General features: G+C 39.6%; 1 protein-coding gene across 1 annotated transcript in view; it reads left to right on the top strand.

Moving 5' to 3' along the window:
* klhdc8b (kelch domain containing 8B) overlaps positions 1 to 15878 on the top strand; it is a 142246-nt gene that overhangs the window by 90408 nt on the left and 35960 nt on the right. The window contains exon 4 of the mRNA XM_023956361.1: positions 4061 to 4285. Within this exon, the coding sequence (XP_023812129.1) occupies positions 4061 to 4285 (225 nt within the window). The remainder of the gene's footprint in view (positions 1 to 4060; positions 4286 to 15878) is intronic.

Here is a 15878-nt window from a genome sequence, read left to right as displayed (position 1 = left end):
AAAAACGTTATAAAAAAAGGAGCCCCTTTTTTAAATTTATTTTTTATTTTTGGCATTTTCCACGCTAATTTTCAATGGTAACATAATAGACTATAACAGACTATTTATATATCATTCCTCTTTATTGTTTTATGTTGAAACGGGACGTTTCCTCTGGAGGAGGGGGCGTGTGTAACACTGTTTACTTCCGCATTGGTGTTCGGATAACAGGTTCATGACGTAAGGTGACAGATGAACTTCAGGTTATGTGAATGAAAAGGAGAATAAAGGCTGCAGCGGTCCTCTGCACCCAAACGTGTCTCTGAGCTCCTTATTTCACATATGAAAGTCCGCTTTACCGACACCGAACCCCGGAAAACCAGCTACACTGAAAATAATCTGATTTTGAGTCGCCAAAAGGTTCTGAAACTCTTTTTTTTTTCAAACCTATCCGGAAATAAAGCTTCACAAAAGGCTCCACATATTTCATCTTCAAGCTAGGCTCTGATTAACGAAAAACGTTGGTGTTTTTTCCTCGTTAATTTATTACTTTGTTCTCGTAAATTTACAACTTAAAAGTCGTAATTAAAAACACTTTTTTTTTTTGTAAACTGGCCCTAAAACTCCGTCGTATAAATTTACTAACAGTTAAGGCAAAAATAAAATGCACAGGAATTATTTGGAATAGATGTTTCAAAAGCAGATGTAGCACAAAAAAAATCAAATTTGTTGTTGTTATCTTGGACAAGAAAACCCAGAAAAGTTTAGTCAATTATTTAACCCCATCTGTTCTGCATGTTTAGACCTTTTTTTCTTGGTTTTAATTGTGTTTGTATGTGAGGCTGCATAGATTAGATAAAGAGCTTTAAGCTGCTGAATTCTTTTCTCCCTATTTGGTTTAATTCCTTTGATATTTGGCAAGAATTTCAAAACATCATTAACTTTTTTTTTCTTTGTGCTCAAACTGTACGTTCTGGACCTTTTGTTTTGTTGTTTTTCACTTTTCTGATGAGGTCAATTAACAAAGAGTAGTATTTCAGTACGTTAAACCTTCAGTTCCACAAGTTTCTGTTTATTGAACAACGGACATTGTTGTGATGTCATGAATGTGAATGCTGTCTGCTGGAGGGGTCAACACAATGTGTTTGTTTCATGCTGCTTCTGCAGCAGCACGACAAGCGTCCGTGCTCCCTTTAAACGTGCACACAGTTCGCAAAAAGCAAAAAAACAGCCGGATTTGAAACACATCACAGCACGCCTGTTTGATAGTTAAATAAAAAAACAAACACCAGAAAAGCGCTCAGCAAATGTTGGTGTTTCGGTCTGCAGTGTATTTTTATTCCAGCGTTAGTTGCCGGTTGATCTCTCTCTTTCTTAGCTGCAACCATCTTCATAATAGATGAAAGTGAAACCGTGATCCTGCAAAGACTCTGAACACCCAGACCAGCGGGCTGATTCATCTCAGTGTGGCTGGGCCTAATGAAGCCCGGTAGGGGCCCGGTTCACAGATGACTGGGTTGTTTACTCGTGTGCCCACACTGTCGCAACACATCAGTCGGGCACATGCAGCGGGATTCTCCTTTCAATTTTGAACAGATTTGCAGCATGTTTTCAGATAAAGAAACTACTTTTCTGTCTGACCTTTTGTCATGCGGCTCTGAGACATCCGTTTGCTTTGTTCTCGTTTTGTTCATCTGTTCTTCTCGTGAACAGAACCGCAATACATTTACATTTAAAGTCGAGCAAGTCCACACATGTATCTGACTGGGAGAATTGAATGCTGCCCACATAAATGACTTTTTTGGTGTTTTTAAAAATGCATTTTTCTGATGATGGAGGACAGATATGAAGATAATTAAGCTTAAAATTGCACTTTTAAGTATGTTTATATTTAAATCATTGATGCTGTTTGAAAAAGATAGATCCCTAACCCAAACTCGCTCCAGCTGGTGTCTGGCTCCAAACTGGATAGCTCCGAAATTGCTCGCCATTATTGTTTGGTTGGGGTTGTGCAGGACTGTAAGCTAGCAGGAAAGACTGTAGACAGAGAGCTCTCAGCTATGGGTGACGGGAAGGGGGGGTGGGAACCGAGTGGGACTTTAAAGAAAGAAATATATGAGACAAATACTATATTAACTTTACCGCCTCCCACTACACCCAACACTAACCACACATAACATATTCCTCTAGTTTCTTCTTTAAAAAATTTTTTTTTTAAAGTTTATTTTAACAACTTTCAGAACTTTGATAGAAATCCTAAAATATTACAAAGGAAGAAAAAAAAGATATATCTTTTTTAAACTTTCTTTTGAACTTTAAACATGTTTAGTTAAGTTTGCTTTTCCACAGAAACTTCAAATTTCAACAGTCTTAACTTAAAAAATAAAGAAATGTGTGTTCCTATATTCAACTTTATGTGATATTTGAATAACTTTTGACTGCAGTAAATGTAACAACATTAAATTAGTTTTATATCAATCAATACGTAAAATAAGGCGATAAAATTAAATTGCAGGTTGAATAATACTTAAAATTAAAACAAAAATTTAGCCACTTTACTTTTAATGTACAAGACATATTTTCCCCCAAAATGCTCACCGAGGAAACTAAACTCAAATTCTAAGGGACAGACATTTTAGGGAAAGAATTAAAAAATCACTGAATGTTTCACTTAAAGCCTTCAGTGAAAAATACAATAGAAAAAAAAAAAATCTGAATTTTTATGGTCAGAATTTTTCCAACTTTTCTCGACCACTAGGGAGCAACCAGGACATTTCTACGCATTGATATAGTGGCTGTTTTAAAAATTGATTATGGCTCTTTGACATTCTGCTCTTCAGCGTGATCAAAAGGTAAACTCTTCTTCTGGTGAGGCCCTGAACGATGGTCAGAAGACCAAACAGGAGGAGGATAAAAGCAGATTTCATTATGTAAATGTGATCTCAGGTCGGTGCCCTCAAAGAATGACGTGGAGCTCCATTCCAACAGTTTCTGCTGCAACCACAACATCCTTTTGCTCCAAAATCCTTTTTCTTTCTAATGCCTCCCACACACTTGGACTCTGTCTTACTTTAGATATTGATTTTTTTTTCTAGCTGTCCCGCCCACTCCAGCTGACCCTCGTCCTGCTTTTTCTTTCACTCCTCCACATTCTCCTCTCCAAAATTTCGGTGTCATTGTCTTATTCTTTTACCCCTTTTTTTTATTTCTGCTCTTCCTTGTTTTGTTTTTTTCCATCTTTTTTCATCGTTTTCCAGGAACTCGGTTGTTGAAGCGTCAGAAATATAGCAGACATATGTCCTCGAAGCCATGACGTCATTCTAGAAATGACAAATGAAAACTATAAATTGACCTTTAACCTTTAAGGAGAGTTATTAAAATGAATATTTTGGCTTTGAATTACAGAGTAAGACATAATTTTGTCTGAACTATTCAAAGCAAAAACAAATCCACAAAGTTCCGAGTGTAAAATATTATTACACAAAACGAAAAAGAAAAACAAAGAACAAACTTTAACGTAGAACTTTGAAAAAGTAAAACACCAGCAAATCCAAGTCTCCTCCTTGGCCAGAGTTCACATTTCCATAGTGATCTAGACCTGATCATGCACTGGGGGTTGACCTGTACGGGTGCTTTGGGTCATTCAGCCCATGGAGGGTCGTAGAGACGAGCTGCAACACCTCATACATCACACTCTAGTTGTTAGCAAGGTGCGAGGACTGGCTCCTTACTGATGCACACGCATGGTATGTAAGTGCCCTGGGATGCACGCAGGGTGTATTTCAGTTTAAAAACTCCTGCAGAATTGTGAGGTTGACTTGAGGGAGGAAACTGAAGTGTGGCTAAGTTTAGTGTTTTATCTTCATCAAGTGCCTTTTCCTTTTCTGAAAAGCTTCCTGGTTCTATTTTTCATAACTTCTTTCCTATAAAATCTCCTTTGCCCTCCTCTTGTTTGTATTTTACAAGGTTAAGTTATTTCCTGCAGCAAATACTGAGTAGGCGTCCTCAAGGAGCGCTGCATTGTGCTTTCACATAAACAATGGATGGAGGTGACTGACCCCCCCCCCCCCTTATCCTGCAGGCGGTCGTCAGGGGAAACTGCCGGTGACGGCACTGGAGGCGCTGGACCTGGAGGTGAACAGCTGGACGCGGTACCCCTGCATCCCCAGCAGGAGGGCCTTCTCCTGCTGCGCCAGCAGCGGGCGGAGCCTCTTCAGCCTGGGGGGGCTCCAACAGCCAGGGCCCCACAACTTCTACTCCCGGCCTCACTTTGTCAACACCATGGAGGAGTACGACCTGGATCAAGGTAAGGAGTACAACTGGTATTAGAAAGTGTTTCAGTGTAGGACGTGGTGTCACCACCGCAATACTGAACCCATACAGGTAAACATAAGGGAGCTTTATTTTTGAAATATTGCTATATTAACTAAATATTTTACATAGGAGTTATGGACAGAAAAACATATCGATGCATCAAACTAAAGTTACAGACTAAGGTCATTTCACAGGTTCTGTTGAAGCCAAAATCCCATTTAACCCAAACTTTTAAGAAAACCCAAACAAGACTTTTTGCTAATCGCCAGTGAGAACAGCAGATCTGTGGCGTGAATAATTACAGCACTTAGTGATTTAGTTCTGTTTCAGCAGGATCCCATCAGTCTAATTTAAAAACGCAGCAGATCGCCCCCCTCATGCATATTATGAGGCAGTTAATTATGTTATAAATGAAACAATTCTCCAGATGTTCCTGAGGTTTAGGAGACAAAATAGATAGAATTTTAAATATATAATTAAAGTGTTTCTTTAACTTGTTTGACTAAAAATAACATGTTTTAACACAATCAAAAAGTAAAATTTTCGAGGCTTGAAAATGTCAATACCAAGTGAAATAAAGACATGAATAAAGTCCTTGAAAAACACAGTATATCAGTTTAAAACTAAAGAAAAGGGTTTTAAGTTTGTGCGTACACAAGAAAAAGCTCTAAGGTCTTCAGCGTAGCTTTTAGCGTCAGCAAACCAGAACCTGAGGACAGAATGTTCTGGAGGATCAGTGAAGAAGAAGAGGATGTGAAAGGATGACTGAGACCTTCAAGACATTTAAAAACTTTAGGATTTCTGTGTGTAACATGTTGCTGAATAATCCAAACTGACAGGTAAAAGTAGCAATTAATAGGATGCAACAGTTCTAATTAAAAAAAGAATCAATAGGCAAACAAGTCTAGTTTTTTGTTGCCTGATTAACATAAAAAATAAAACACATTTGCTATATTTGAGCATTTTCTTACTGCACAAAAACATGAGCATAAGGGTTTGGAGAGCCAGAGAAAAGTTTGCCTGACTGTCATCCTATAATGATATAAGTTCAGACACATTCAAGTCTTTCTCTTTATATCTGTGAAACTAATTATTCTCCTTTAGAATTCTCCCTTTAGAGAGAAGAATTAAAGGTTTATGAACAATAAGAGGTTAACCAGGTTGAATATGCAAGCCCAGACCATCATATAACCTCTACCGCGTTTGATTGTAGCTCTCTTTTTTTCCCTTAAACGCTTTTAGCTTTCAAAAACGTTCCTCTTCTGTCTCGTTCAAAGCTTTGTGGATAGTCCAGATGTTCCTTTGCAGCTGGTTGCTCAGCAATGTCTTTCTCCTTGGACTCTCCACGGATCCATTTTTTTTACTTTTTCTGCTTCTTTGAAGACCGGCTGGAGAATTCCATGATGTGTTTTCTCGAGTTAGCGTGGTCAGTCAAAGCTTAAGGTTCCTCACTGTTCCATGTTTTCTCCATGTGTGGATGATTGCTCTCGCTGTGATTCTGCAGACCAGAACGTTTGAAGGACGTTTTGTTTTACAAAATGACCAACGCGCCGACCGCCAAACTGAAGCCCCCAAGCGAGCACAGTTACCAAAAGACAAACGTATTTGAAAAGCAGAAAAGAGCCAGAGAAGAAACAGAGGAAGAGCCTTTGAGTTTAAAATAAAAGGACTCTGCATTTAACAGACAAAAACCAGGAGTCTTTACTCCAAAAAATGGATTTATTGCAGCGGTTGTTCCTTCAGACCATAATAAAATGTGCACAATATTGTTCAATGTTACCAGGATGCTGCTAATAAAGTTTTCCAAACAACAGATTCACATTTAATATTATTTTTAGAAAATAACATTTTTAGTGACATGTTTTTTCTAATCATTTGTTGCATTTTAAAAGTTGGACAATGCTGATGTTGCTACCTGAATTTTTAATGTTTTCTTTTAAAGTTTTTTTTTTAGCTTCCACTCTGACGGTTATGGGTTAACGTAAAATTTCCGGTTCCAGACTTTCGGTTCCGGCTAATGATGTCAGGGTGCCACGTTGTCTGCAATCAGGTCTTCTTGCAAATGGGCCCCAAGTCTGACTCTCCCTGTGCCTGTCCCCAGCCTGGATAAAATACAGGGTCGTGTCAGGAAGGGCATCCGGCGTAAAAATCTCTGCAACAAACGAGTCAGTGGATTTAGTGGATGATAATCTGGCATATTCTGAAAGGTGAACAACAACTTTGACAGTTATTGGTTAAGGGCTATATTTTCACCGACCAGCTTGTAAGTCACTGAAGTTGGCGTCTGATTCCTTTTTTGTATTCTTTTTTTTTTTTTTTAAGCTTATAGTTTTATCTTGTAAGGGTGAAGTTTATTTTGATCTTCTGTAAAATATCTGCAGCTGGTGTAAACTTTATTTGTGCTCTAGATTTCATGTAGAAACCATTCAAATTAAATTGATCCTGGCTAGAAAATGATTGGGGACTGCTTTCCTAGAGTCTGAAATCCTAAGAAAAAAAAGTGAAACTTCTGTGAAAGTGGTAAATCACGTTTTGATGCAACACAAAGGAAGTTCATTTTTCATTTAGAAGCCAAGCACATTTCCTTTAAATAAAGTCCTTATTTAAAACAAGCATTTCCTGATGCTTAGGTTGCCCCAGTGTAATGATAGCATTTGTTTAATCAGAGTTTCTTTAGAAATAACATCTTTTTCAGCGCTGTGATGTCATGTCCACCTTTCCTGTCGGGTCTTTTCTCTTGAAAACATGTATTCAGCCTCAAACTGTCCACTCGAGCTGTGATGATTCATATTGTGAGACAGGAAAACATGGGGCATGGAGGTCAAATCTCCACGGTGAGTCAGAATTTCTTTGCTTTGACTGACATTTCTAAGAAAGAAAGAGAAAAGAAGAAACATTTTAACCGGAGGGAAAAAATAAAGGTTGGGGCGCCGAAGCAGTTTGGAAAAAATTCAGCCTCTTGGCAGGTGAACAAACTGTCAAATGTTGTTTACAGGTTTAAAGTCTCTTTTGTGTTTTAAGCATCATTACATTGGGCTGTTTGTTGGTGGGCGGAGGGGATTTATTTTTATTTTTATGCAGAAACTCAGGCTAAAGGTCAAAACTGGAGGAAAACGTTGCATGTAGATAAACATGTAGATTTATTGATTGAATGCTTTATAGCTTTGTTTTCTCATTTCTCTTTATTTATCTCATTATTCTAGGATCCTCTGTCATTTTTTGAGTTTTTCAGCTATTTTAACCATTCAACTATTCAAATGTTCAGCTCTTTCAGCTTTTTCCAGCTATGACTTTTGGTCCTTCAAATCCTTGAACCTTTCACGATATTCCAGGATTTTTGCCTTGGAATCCTTGGTGCAGAAACTCGCTGTTTCATTACCTAGCTCTGGCATTTTTCACAAAAATATCCTTTTTGTTATTATGCTGTTTTTACTTTATATATGGTCAACTTTGATCATTTATTTATTTCCAATTATTACCCTTTAAGTCTCATATTCATTTAGCAATTTAGCATTTAACCCTGCATTTTCGTCTGGAAATGCAGCTCCTTCTAGTAGATATAGATCGACAGTTCCATTTTTATTTTATATATTAATTTTTAAAAGGTTTGATTAAACACGTCCAGCTGCTTCACTGTCATAATCCATGATTTTACCGGAAAGGTAAAGACGGTGGGGAACCATCATTGTGTTTGCATCAAAGATTAACAACAGGACTCGACAGTCTTCATGTTCCTCACCTATTAAAGAAGCTGTAGAGCAAATTGATTCAATTTAACTCATTAGTAACTGTTTGATTACAGAAAACTAGCAAATTTTCACATAATGTCACAGAAAAAGCAAAGACGCAGAAAATTGGGAAAAAGTTTCATAAAAGTGAGGGTTTCTTGTGTTTTTTTCAGATGGTTTCAAACCCTCGTGGATGTCTGTGTGACTAATCCATATGTCTCTTCATCTGCACCCCACGATGACACCGATTATCAGACAATTACACAGCAATTAGCTCGGCGGATGTCAGCGCGTTTGTGGGTTTATTAAAGCCAACAGGCTTTTCAAAGCAGGTGGTCCTCTTTCCGTTCTTCCCTCCCTCCCTCCTTCTCTCTCCCTCTTCCCCATCTTCGGCTTAATGCAGGGAATTAAGCAAGGCGCCCGTCCGTTGCTTGTTTTACACTCTGTCACGAAATGCAACAGTTATAGAAACACTATTCAGTGTCCTCCCGCTCGCTTCGCTGCAGCTCAGAACTTGGAAACGACAGGAACCTGCAAGAGAAAATGTGGTTTTCATTCACAGTAGAAGCTTTAAACAAATACACAATTATGTTAATCGCAAAGCAGTTTGGATTGGAGCAGAGGCGCTGGATCTGTTATCTGGGATGTTGATTAAAAGACCAGCTTGTCGTCCAGATAATTACTGGATTGGACTCGCTGCCACAAGAAGCCTATAAATAGACCCGAGGGAGCACTGAGATGATGGCGCGCACGCATTCCCTCACGTGTGCACGTCAGTTTTTGCTTTGTGCGACTGCATTGTTTGGATGACGTCTGGAAACCACGAAAAAAATGTGAAATTACACTGAAAAGATAGAAGCTGAATGCTGAGGAGGAAGGAGCCTGAGCCTCCTCTTCTTCACCTGTGACACTAATTTGTCGTTGACATGAGGCTCAAACCATCAAAACATGTAGAAACACAGCTTTGAGACATTTAAACGACCTTTATGAAACAAATGTCTGATTGGAAACTAAAATGAGAATCTGACATTACAGGAGCAGAAACGTTCCATAATCGTTTTAATAAAAATGTATTTATGCAGATTATAAAAATACTTGTGGTGTCTTCCTCTCCTCCCAGCTCTCTTATCTATGGGATTTTGGAATACAACATATTAGGATTAGTCAATTCCTAATTTTGGGAATTTAAATATGTCTTTAAGCAAACATTTTTGGGTCAAAATCTTCATGTCAAACTGCTTTTTGGAACATTTTATTTTTGTCCTGCTGCAGTCCTGGACTGCAAGGACCAGACTGTTGTCGCAATTCTTCTTTCTTACTTCACCGTTGAACAATACAACACACCATATGTGGTTAACAAAACAAAACAAAAAATCTCAGTTGCCAATTCCTATTAAAATGACACAGACCTGTTTGTCAACCAGAGACCAAAATATAAAATGGTTGCCATGGAGATAAAACCAGCAGGAAAGGCCCCGAATTGAAAACGATTTTTTCATGAATTTCTTACGTGCAGCTCTGATTAGGGTGGCAGGGGCAAAAGGGAAGGGTGAGGGGCAAGTAGCAGCCAGTGGTTGTGTCAGGAGGGGGCAGCGAGGGCAAGTATGCTTTCGGGCCATACAGTTGCATACATTTAATGTTCATTCTTACATTTAGTCTTTTTTGTTGGAGCTCAGATTCGTCTCATCACACAAAAAATTTATTGACAACATCAGGCAGCAACTGATTTAGTTAAAGGTGGATTTTATTAATCTTGTCATTAAAAAATAAATAAAATAAATAAACCAGTTGTCATGTTGGGTGTGACACATTTTGCTGTGTAAACAGACGCATTGCAAATTCGGTGGTTTTGTTGTGGTCAGTCATTGTGGATTCTCAATTGTCTTCAGTTTCTCCTGAGAACAGAGTCCACCTGAACCTCGAAAGGTGTCGCATGGAGCTGTCTTTTATACACTGCAGCTTCAAACATCCGTACTCGCCTTTTTCTCTGCTGATCTGTGCTGGGATCTGCACTGGCGTGGGTGATTGCTCCTCAAATTGTAGATCCTTTGGCTGACAAAGACTTTTTCTGGTGAAAAAGCTCAGCACACCTGAGTTGATGTGATCATTGCTAGGTGCTGGGCTTTTCCAGCTGACATTTTGCTGTTTTCACTGCAGACTCTGCCTTGCAATTACTTTGAGAGTATCCTGGTGATGAAGTCGTGTGCAGAAATTCCCAGGGTTGTCTGAACTGATGTCTAGATCACGCTAGTTAACAAAAGGGGCTTTCAGACTCTCTAGCACACAGATGCATTTCATGTCTGGCAGAAAATTTCCCTTGCAAAACTTTGAAAAATAATCCACAGTGATTAAATAATCTTTACTAACTGAAAACAAACCGCGTCAGCCCAGGGTCTGGGTGAAATGTCAAACATCCGCGTCCGTTTTAGCCGCTTGTCTAATAACCTGTAGATGACAGTTTTAAATGTTTTTTTTACTTAATAACTAGACACCCGAGACTTTTCAGTTTTATTGTGGTTTGTTTTTGTCCTCTGGCTCCTCTGAGGTATCCCTCCACTCTCAGGTGGGAATGGTTTATGTGTGGACGATGCCACATCTCAGTCAATCAGGGATAATGGCATTTTCACCTCTAAGAGCTATTCCCTCTTGAAAACTTAGCTCATCTTGGATGACAAAAACAACCTGATCTGACTCTGACTTTTTAATTTGTCGTTTGGCCAACCATGTGGAATTGCTTGGATTACCATCGGCGGTGCATTCAGCTGTGTTGCATTAAAATTTCTGATAGATTTGGACATTTTTTGCACCATGTTCACCATTTCTCTCTGCTTGCACCGAACCATGGAGATAATGATCAGGGAGATTTGCTCTGCTCAGAGAGTCGGATAATAACATGTCACTTCCTGCTACATGCTGCACATCCACATCACGCCTAAGGAATCATCATCATCATTCTTTTGAGGCTTTTGGGTTCTGGTGACCCAAGCAGCATCAGCGCTTCACATTGGTCAGAAAAATTTGACCAGAAAGTTTACCATTTCTAAAAGACTTGGAGCTATTTTCACATTTGTTGGGTGGAGAGTCATTTTGATCCTTTTTTTGAAGAAGAAGATGGCCGATGCTGCATTTGTCAGCAATTAGTTTGATGTTCTTTTCTCTGCAAAGGTTTAAAAAAAGCTTGAGTTTTCCCCTCATCCTGAAATCTGCACTTCTGTACAGACCAGCTAAGTTCTGTAGAGCTTATGTGAGTTTCTTCTGAGAGACTTCTAGAGCCAAACCTGTTCCCTTTGGCGCCCCATATTAATAGTAATGGAAGATGTCAAATAACTGGACTCTTCTTGACCTGCCAGGGTCAACTTTTTGCGTTACAGACAGTGAAAACTTAGGCTTTGGATAGGTCAGGGCAAAAATCCTCAATAGTTGCCTAGAACAACAAACATTCCTGGTTTTTCCATTTGGTTTTTCAAAACTACCATCAACCAATCCAGTTTGCTCTACAGTTTACTGAGATTGTTCTTCAGTATTTGAATTCATAGATACTTATGACCCAAATTAAACGTCATGCTGATTTTCTTTTAGCGCAGTGGTCCCCAACCTTTTTAACGCCGCAGTCCGGTATGACGACACACAACGTTTTCACGGACCGGTCTTTAAGATGTGACTGACAACTGTTGTGGCGACGGTGCTACGAAGGAAGAACAGAAACATGACAAGACGAACTTTGAGCTTTTATTTTGATAGGCATGTCATCGTACATCGCACAGGTGTCACCATCCTCTCCCCTTCCCACACTCATGGTGCAGAAAAGAAGTAGTGTCTATATTAAATGTAACTTTCTTTTTTCAAAAAAGTCAAAGGCTCCTCTTCTGTCTCCTTTCTGGTCGTTTTCCCTTTGGCAAAGAAACTTTCCAAAGACGTATGTTTTTTTTACTAATTTTGGTAGCTCCTGGGTTTTATTTTAGCGGTAACCGATCACATGACCGAGAAGAGCACCTTGGCCCGCGTCAAGAGTGACATAGACGGGTGTAACAGAGAATCGGGCAATTTCTCAAAATAAAACATCTTTCAGATTCCAAAATAAATAAAACGGAAGTAATGTAAGTTATTTATTTTTTCTGTGCGGCCCGGTACCAAATGACCCACGAACCGGCACCGGTCTGCTGCCCGGGGGTTGGGGACCGCTGTTTTAACGGACTGCAAGATTCTTTTAGCAAGACTGCAAGATTGTTGGTTCAAATCCATGGTTGGGTCACTCCAAAGAATTTAAATAGTGGACTCAATGCTTCCTTTCCTGCTTGAAACTTACAAGGAGCTGGATTGAGGCTTTGGACCACCAAATGGACTGAAACCTGATACCAACTACACCTGGTATTCTCCAGGCATTCTGAGTAAACAATACTTGTTTTTTAATTGGTTTCTTATAGAGTTCTCTGAAATGACATGCTGTCTATTGCCATAATGTGCTAAAAATGCACCTTTTATAGGTTTTATGTCCTTACTGGCTCTTTTTCCAAACAGAGGTAGAGCAGCTCCTATTTACCACTCTAGATGCTAGAGTTTCTAGTTTTAAGAGGTTTTGTAGCTTCATCTAGCTTTTTCCTTAGCTTACTTTGATGTACATCACTTGTTGTGTCAAACTGTGAATATAAAATCATGGCTATTTTTACTGGAAGTCAGATGTGTGTAACTCCCAAAATAATTCAGGACCAGCATAATCCTGTTTAGTCCAGATCATCCCAATAACATCCAATCACCGTAGTGGTATGAAAACTAACTCGTGTTTTCCTAACAAACACTGCAAACACTGAATCTTAAGAAAGTAAAAAGATCGTTGCTTCAAGAAAACTCTGGAACGGCCACTGTTGGGCAAAGGTGAGGTACACCCTGGACGGGTCGCCACCCTATCGCAGCAAAAAAGTTTGTAAATAGAAAAATAATTTTGTTTAAAAAAAAACAGTGACATGTTTTCTAAAATAAGAAATTTTGGTAAGGCGATTTTTTTCTACCATTGGCAGATTTTTTGCTACCTTTTTTTAAAGAAAAGAAAAGTTAATTCTCAAGGGCTCAATCTAAGAAGCAAAAGTGATGTAAACACTAAACTTTGTTATATCAAAGCTAAAAAAAAAAATCTGTTATTTGACTGAAAATGCAGCCGGATCTCACTTTGAAAGTTTAAAAAGAGGGGAAAATGAATTTTATCTTCGTGTAACAGTTAGATTCTGTGATTCAATGTTAAAAAAAGGAGGCAGGGGCTGTTTTTACTAAAAAACTATATGTCAAATGTGTTTAGGACAAAAGCATGGAAAACATTGTTTTTATTTGACAAAAATGAGACAAAAAAAAGATCCCCTTTAACAAGAAAACAGTTGTTTTAACTTTTAATCCTTGTCACCTTCAAATTAATTGTCTGCGTGATCACCAAAGCCTCACGTAGTAGTGATGTTATTTAGGTTTTTTAAAGCTGAATAACTGTGGAGCAGAAATCAGAGGAGTTGTTCATCACCGGGGAGCAGAGCAGCGGTGACTCAGTCTTCTGTGTGAATCATGGCCGACGTGTTTGCGCTTCGGCGTAACCTCCCGCCGTCACTCCTCTGTGAAAAGGTTTTAAGATCTGACACGTCGATATTGGAGTTTTTTCCCTTGCTTCGTTACCCTGCGGTGTTAAAAGTTCTGATGTCCATCTTCTCAGCGTTCTGTCTTTACAGCTCCAAAAGTAAAGCTGCATCAGCTGTCAGTTTTAAAGATGACTCAAAAGCCCTCAGTGGAAAAAGCAGTTTATTCTCGTAAACCTTTTTTTTTAACTTCAATTATCAAACTGTGAGGTTAATGGCAGGAATGACCAAAAGTGTCTTTGTCGCGGGGTTCACTCAAGAAATCCAGAAAAATATAAAAACAAAAACTGTTAGGCAAGCCAGGAGAGATTTCATCGGGTTTTTTTCCCTTTTAAGAGACTTTGGGAGACACACACAAAATAAAGCAGGGATGAAGGCAAAAACAACATAAATTCATCTGATTTCAGAACAATTTACCTTCCATTGTGTTTGCATCAGACTGGCACTCCTTCTGCCCATTTCTCTCACAAACTCTCAGTCCCTCTGCCATGATGAGAGTGAGGCACCTTCTTCTGTGCCTCTTTTGCCACTCCCACCTAATTAGACACTCTACTCAGAAAATTATAAAGAAAATTATTCTCATGAAACATTTCATATTTCCTTTAACAATATAATTCAATAATGTCTTTCATCACATTTACTTCAACCACAAATAATTCCGTGTGACGGAGCCGCTCGGTCACAGTCTTGTTTTCAGTGGTGCAGCCATTTTTTCTCTTTGAGATTTACTGTAATAAATTAATAAATAGTGTAGAACACAGAAAGAAGATATTGATTGTGTAAAATGTAACATTTGAAAAACAGTTTTTGAAGTCCGTGGTACTTTGGTGTTGTTTTGTAGGACTTGTTGATCTTTGTAGGACCTCAGTGAAACATGTTTTGATCATGTTTCACGATACGATACATATCGCAATATTGTCTTTCTCTTTCGGCTTTTCCCATCAGGGGTCGCCACAGCGAATCATCCTTTTCCACCTCACTCTATCATGAACATCTTCTACCCTAACATTAGCCAACTTCATGTCCTCTGTTAAGACATCCATGTATCTCCTCTTTGGCCGTCCTCTTGCCCTCCTGCCAGGCAGCTCCATCTCCAACATCCTTCTACCAATATATCCACTATCCCTCCTCTGAACATGTCCAAACCATCTCAGTCTGGCTTCTCTGACTTTGTCGCTAACACAGGCAACATGAGCCGTCCCTCTGATGTACTCGTTCCTTATCCTGTCTAACCTGGTCACTCCTAAGGAGAACCTCAACATCTTCATCTCTGCTACCTCCATCTCAGCCTCTTGTCTCTGTCTCACTGCTACCGTCTCTAACCCATAGAGCAGAGCTGGTCTCACCACTGTCTTGTACACCTTTCCTTTGAGTCTTGCTGGCACTCTTCTGTCACACAACACTCCTGACACTTTCCTCCACCCGCTCCAACCTGCCTGCACTCGCCTCTTCACCTCTTTTCCACACTCCCCATCACACTGAACTGTTGACCCCAAGTACTTAAACTCCTGCACCTTCTTCACCTCAGCCCCCTGTAACCTAACGCTTCTACCTTGATCCCTCTCGTTCAGACACATGTATTCTGTCTTACTACGACTGACCTTCATGCCTCTTCTTTCCAGAGCAAACCTCCACCTCTCTAGCTGTTCCTCCACCTGCTCTCTACTCTCACTGCAAATTACAATGTCATCCGCAAACATCATTGTCCAGGGAGATTCCTGTCTTACCTCGTCTGTCAGCCTGTCCATCAGCATAGCAAACAAAAAAGGACTCAAAGCTGATCCTTGGTGTAGTCCCACCTCCACCTTGAACTCCTCTGTCTGACCTACAGCACATCTCACCACCGTCATACTTCTCTCATACATGTCCTGAACTACTCTGACATACTTCTCTGCCACTCCAGACGACCTCATACAGTACCACAGCTCCTCCCTCGGCACCCTGTCATACGCCTTCTCTAAATCTACGAACACACAATGCAGCTCCTTCTGACCTTCTCTGTACTTTTCCATCAACATTCTCAAAGCAAAAATGGCATCAGTGGTGCTCTTACGGGGCATGAAACCATACTGCTGCTCACAGATCTCCACCTTCTTCCTAAGCCTGGCTTCCACTACTCTTTCCCACAGCTTCATTGTGTGGCTCATCAACTTTATTCCTCTATAGTTGCTGCAGTTCTGCGTGTCACCCTTGTTCTTAAAGATCGGGACCAGAACGCTTCTCCTCCATTCCTCAGGCATCTTCT

The sequence above is a fragment of the Oryzias latipes genome, chromosome 7, assembly GCF_002234675.1.
Source record: "Oryzias latipes chromosome 7, ASM223467v1".
In the NCBI taxonomy this organism is placed as follows: Eukaryota; Metazoa; Chordata; class Actinopteri; order Beloniformes; family Adrianichthyidae; genus Oryzias; species Oryzias latipes.
The sequence above is the reverse complement of the archived record's forward strand: the minus strand, read 5'-3'. Positions and strand labels throughout refer to the sequence as shown.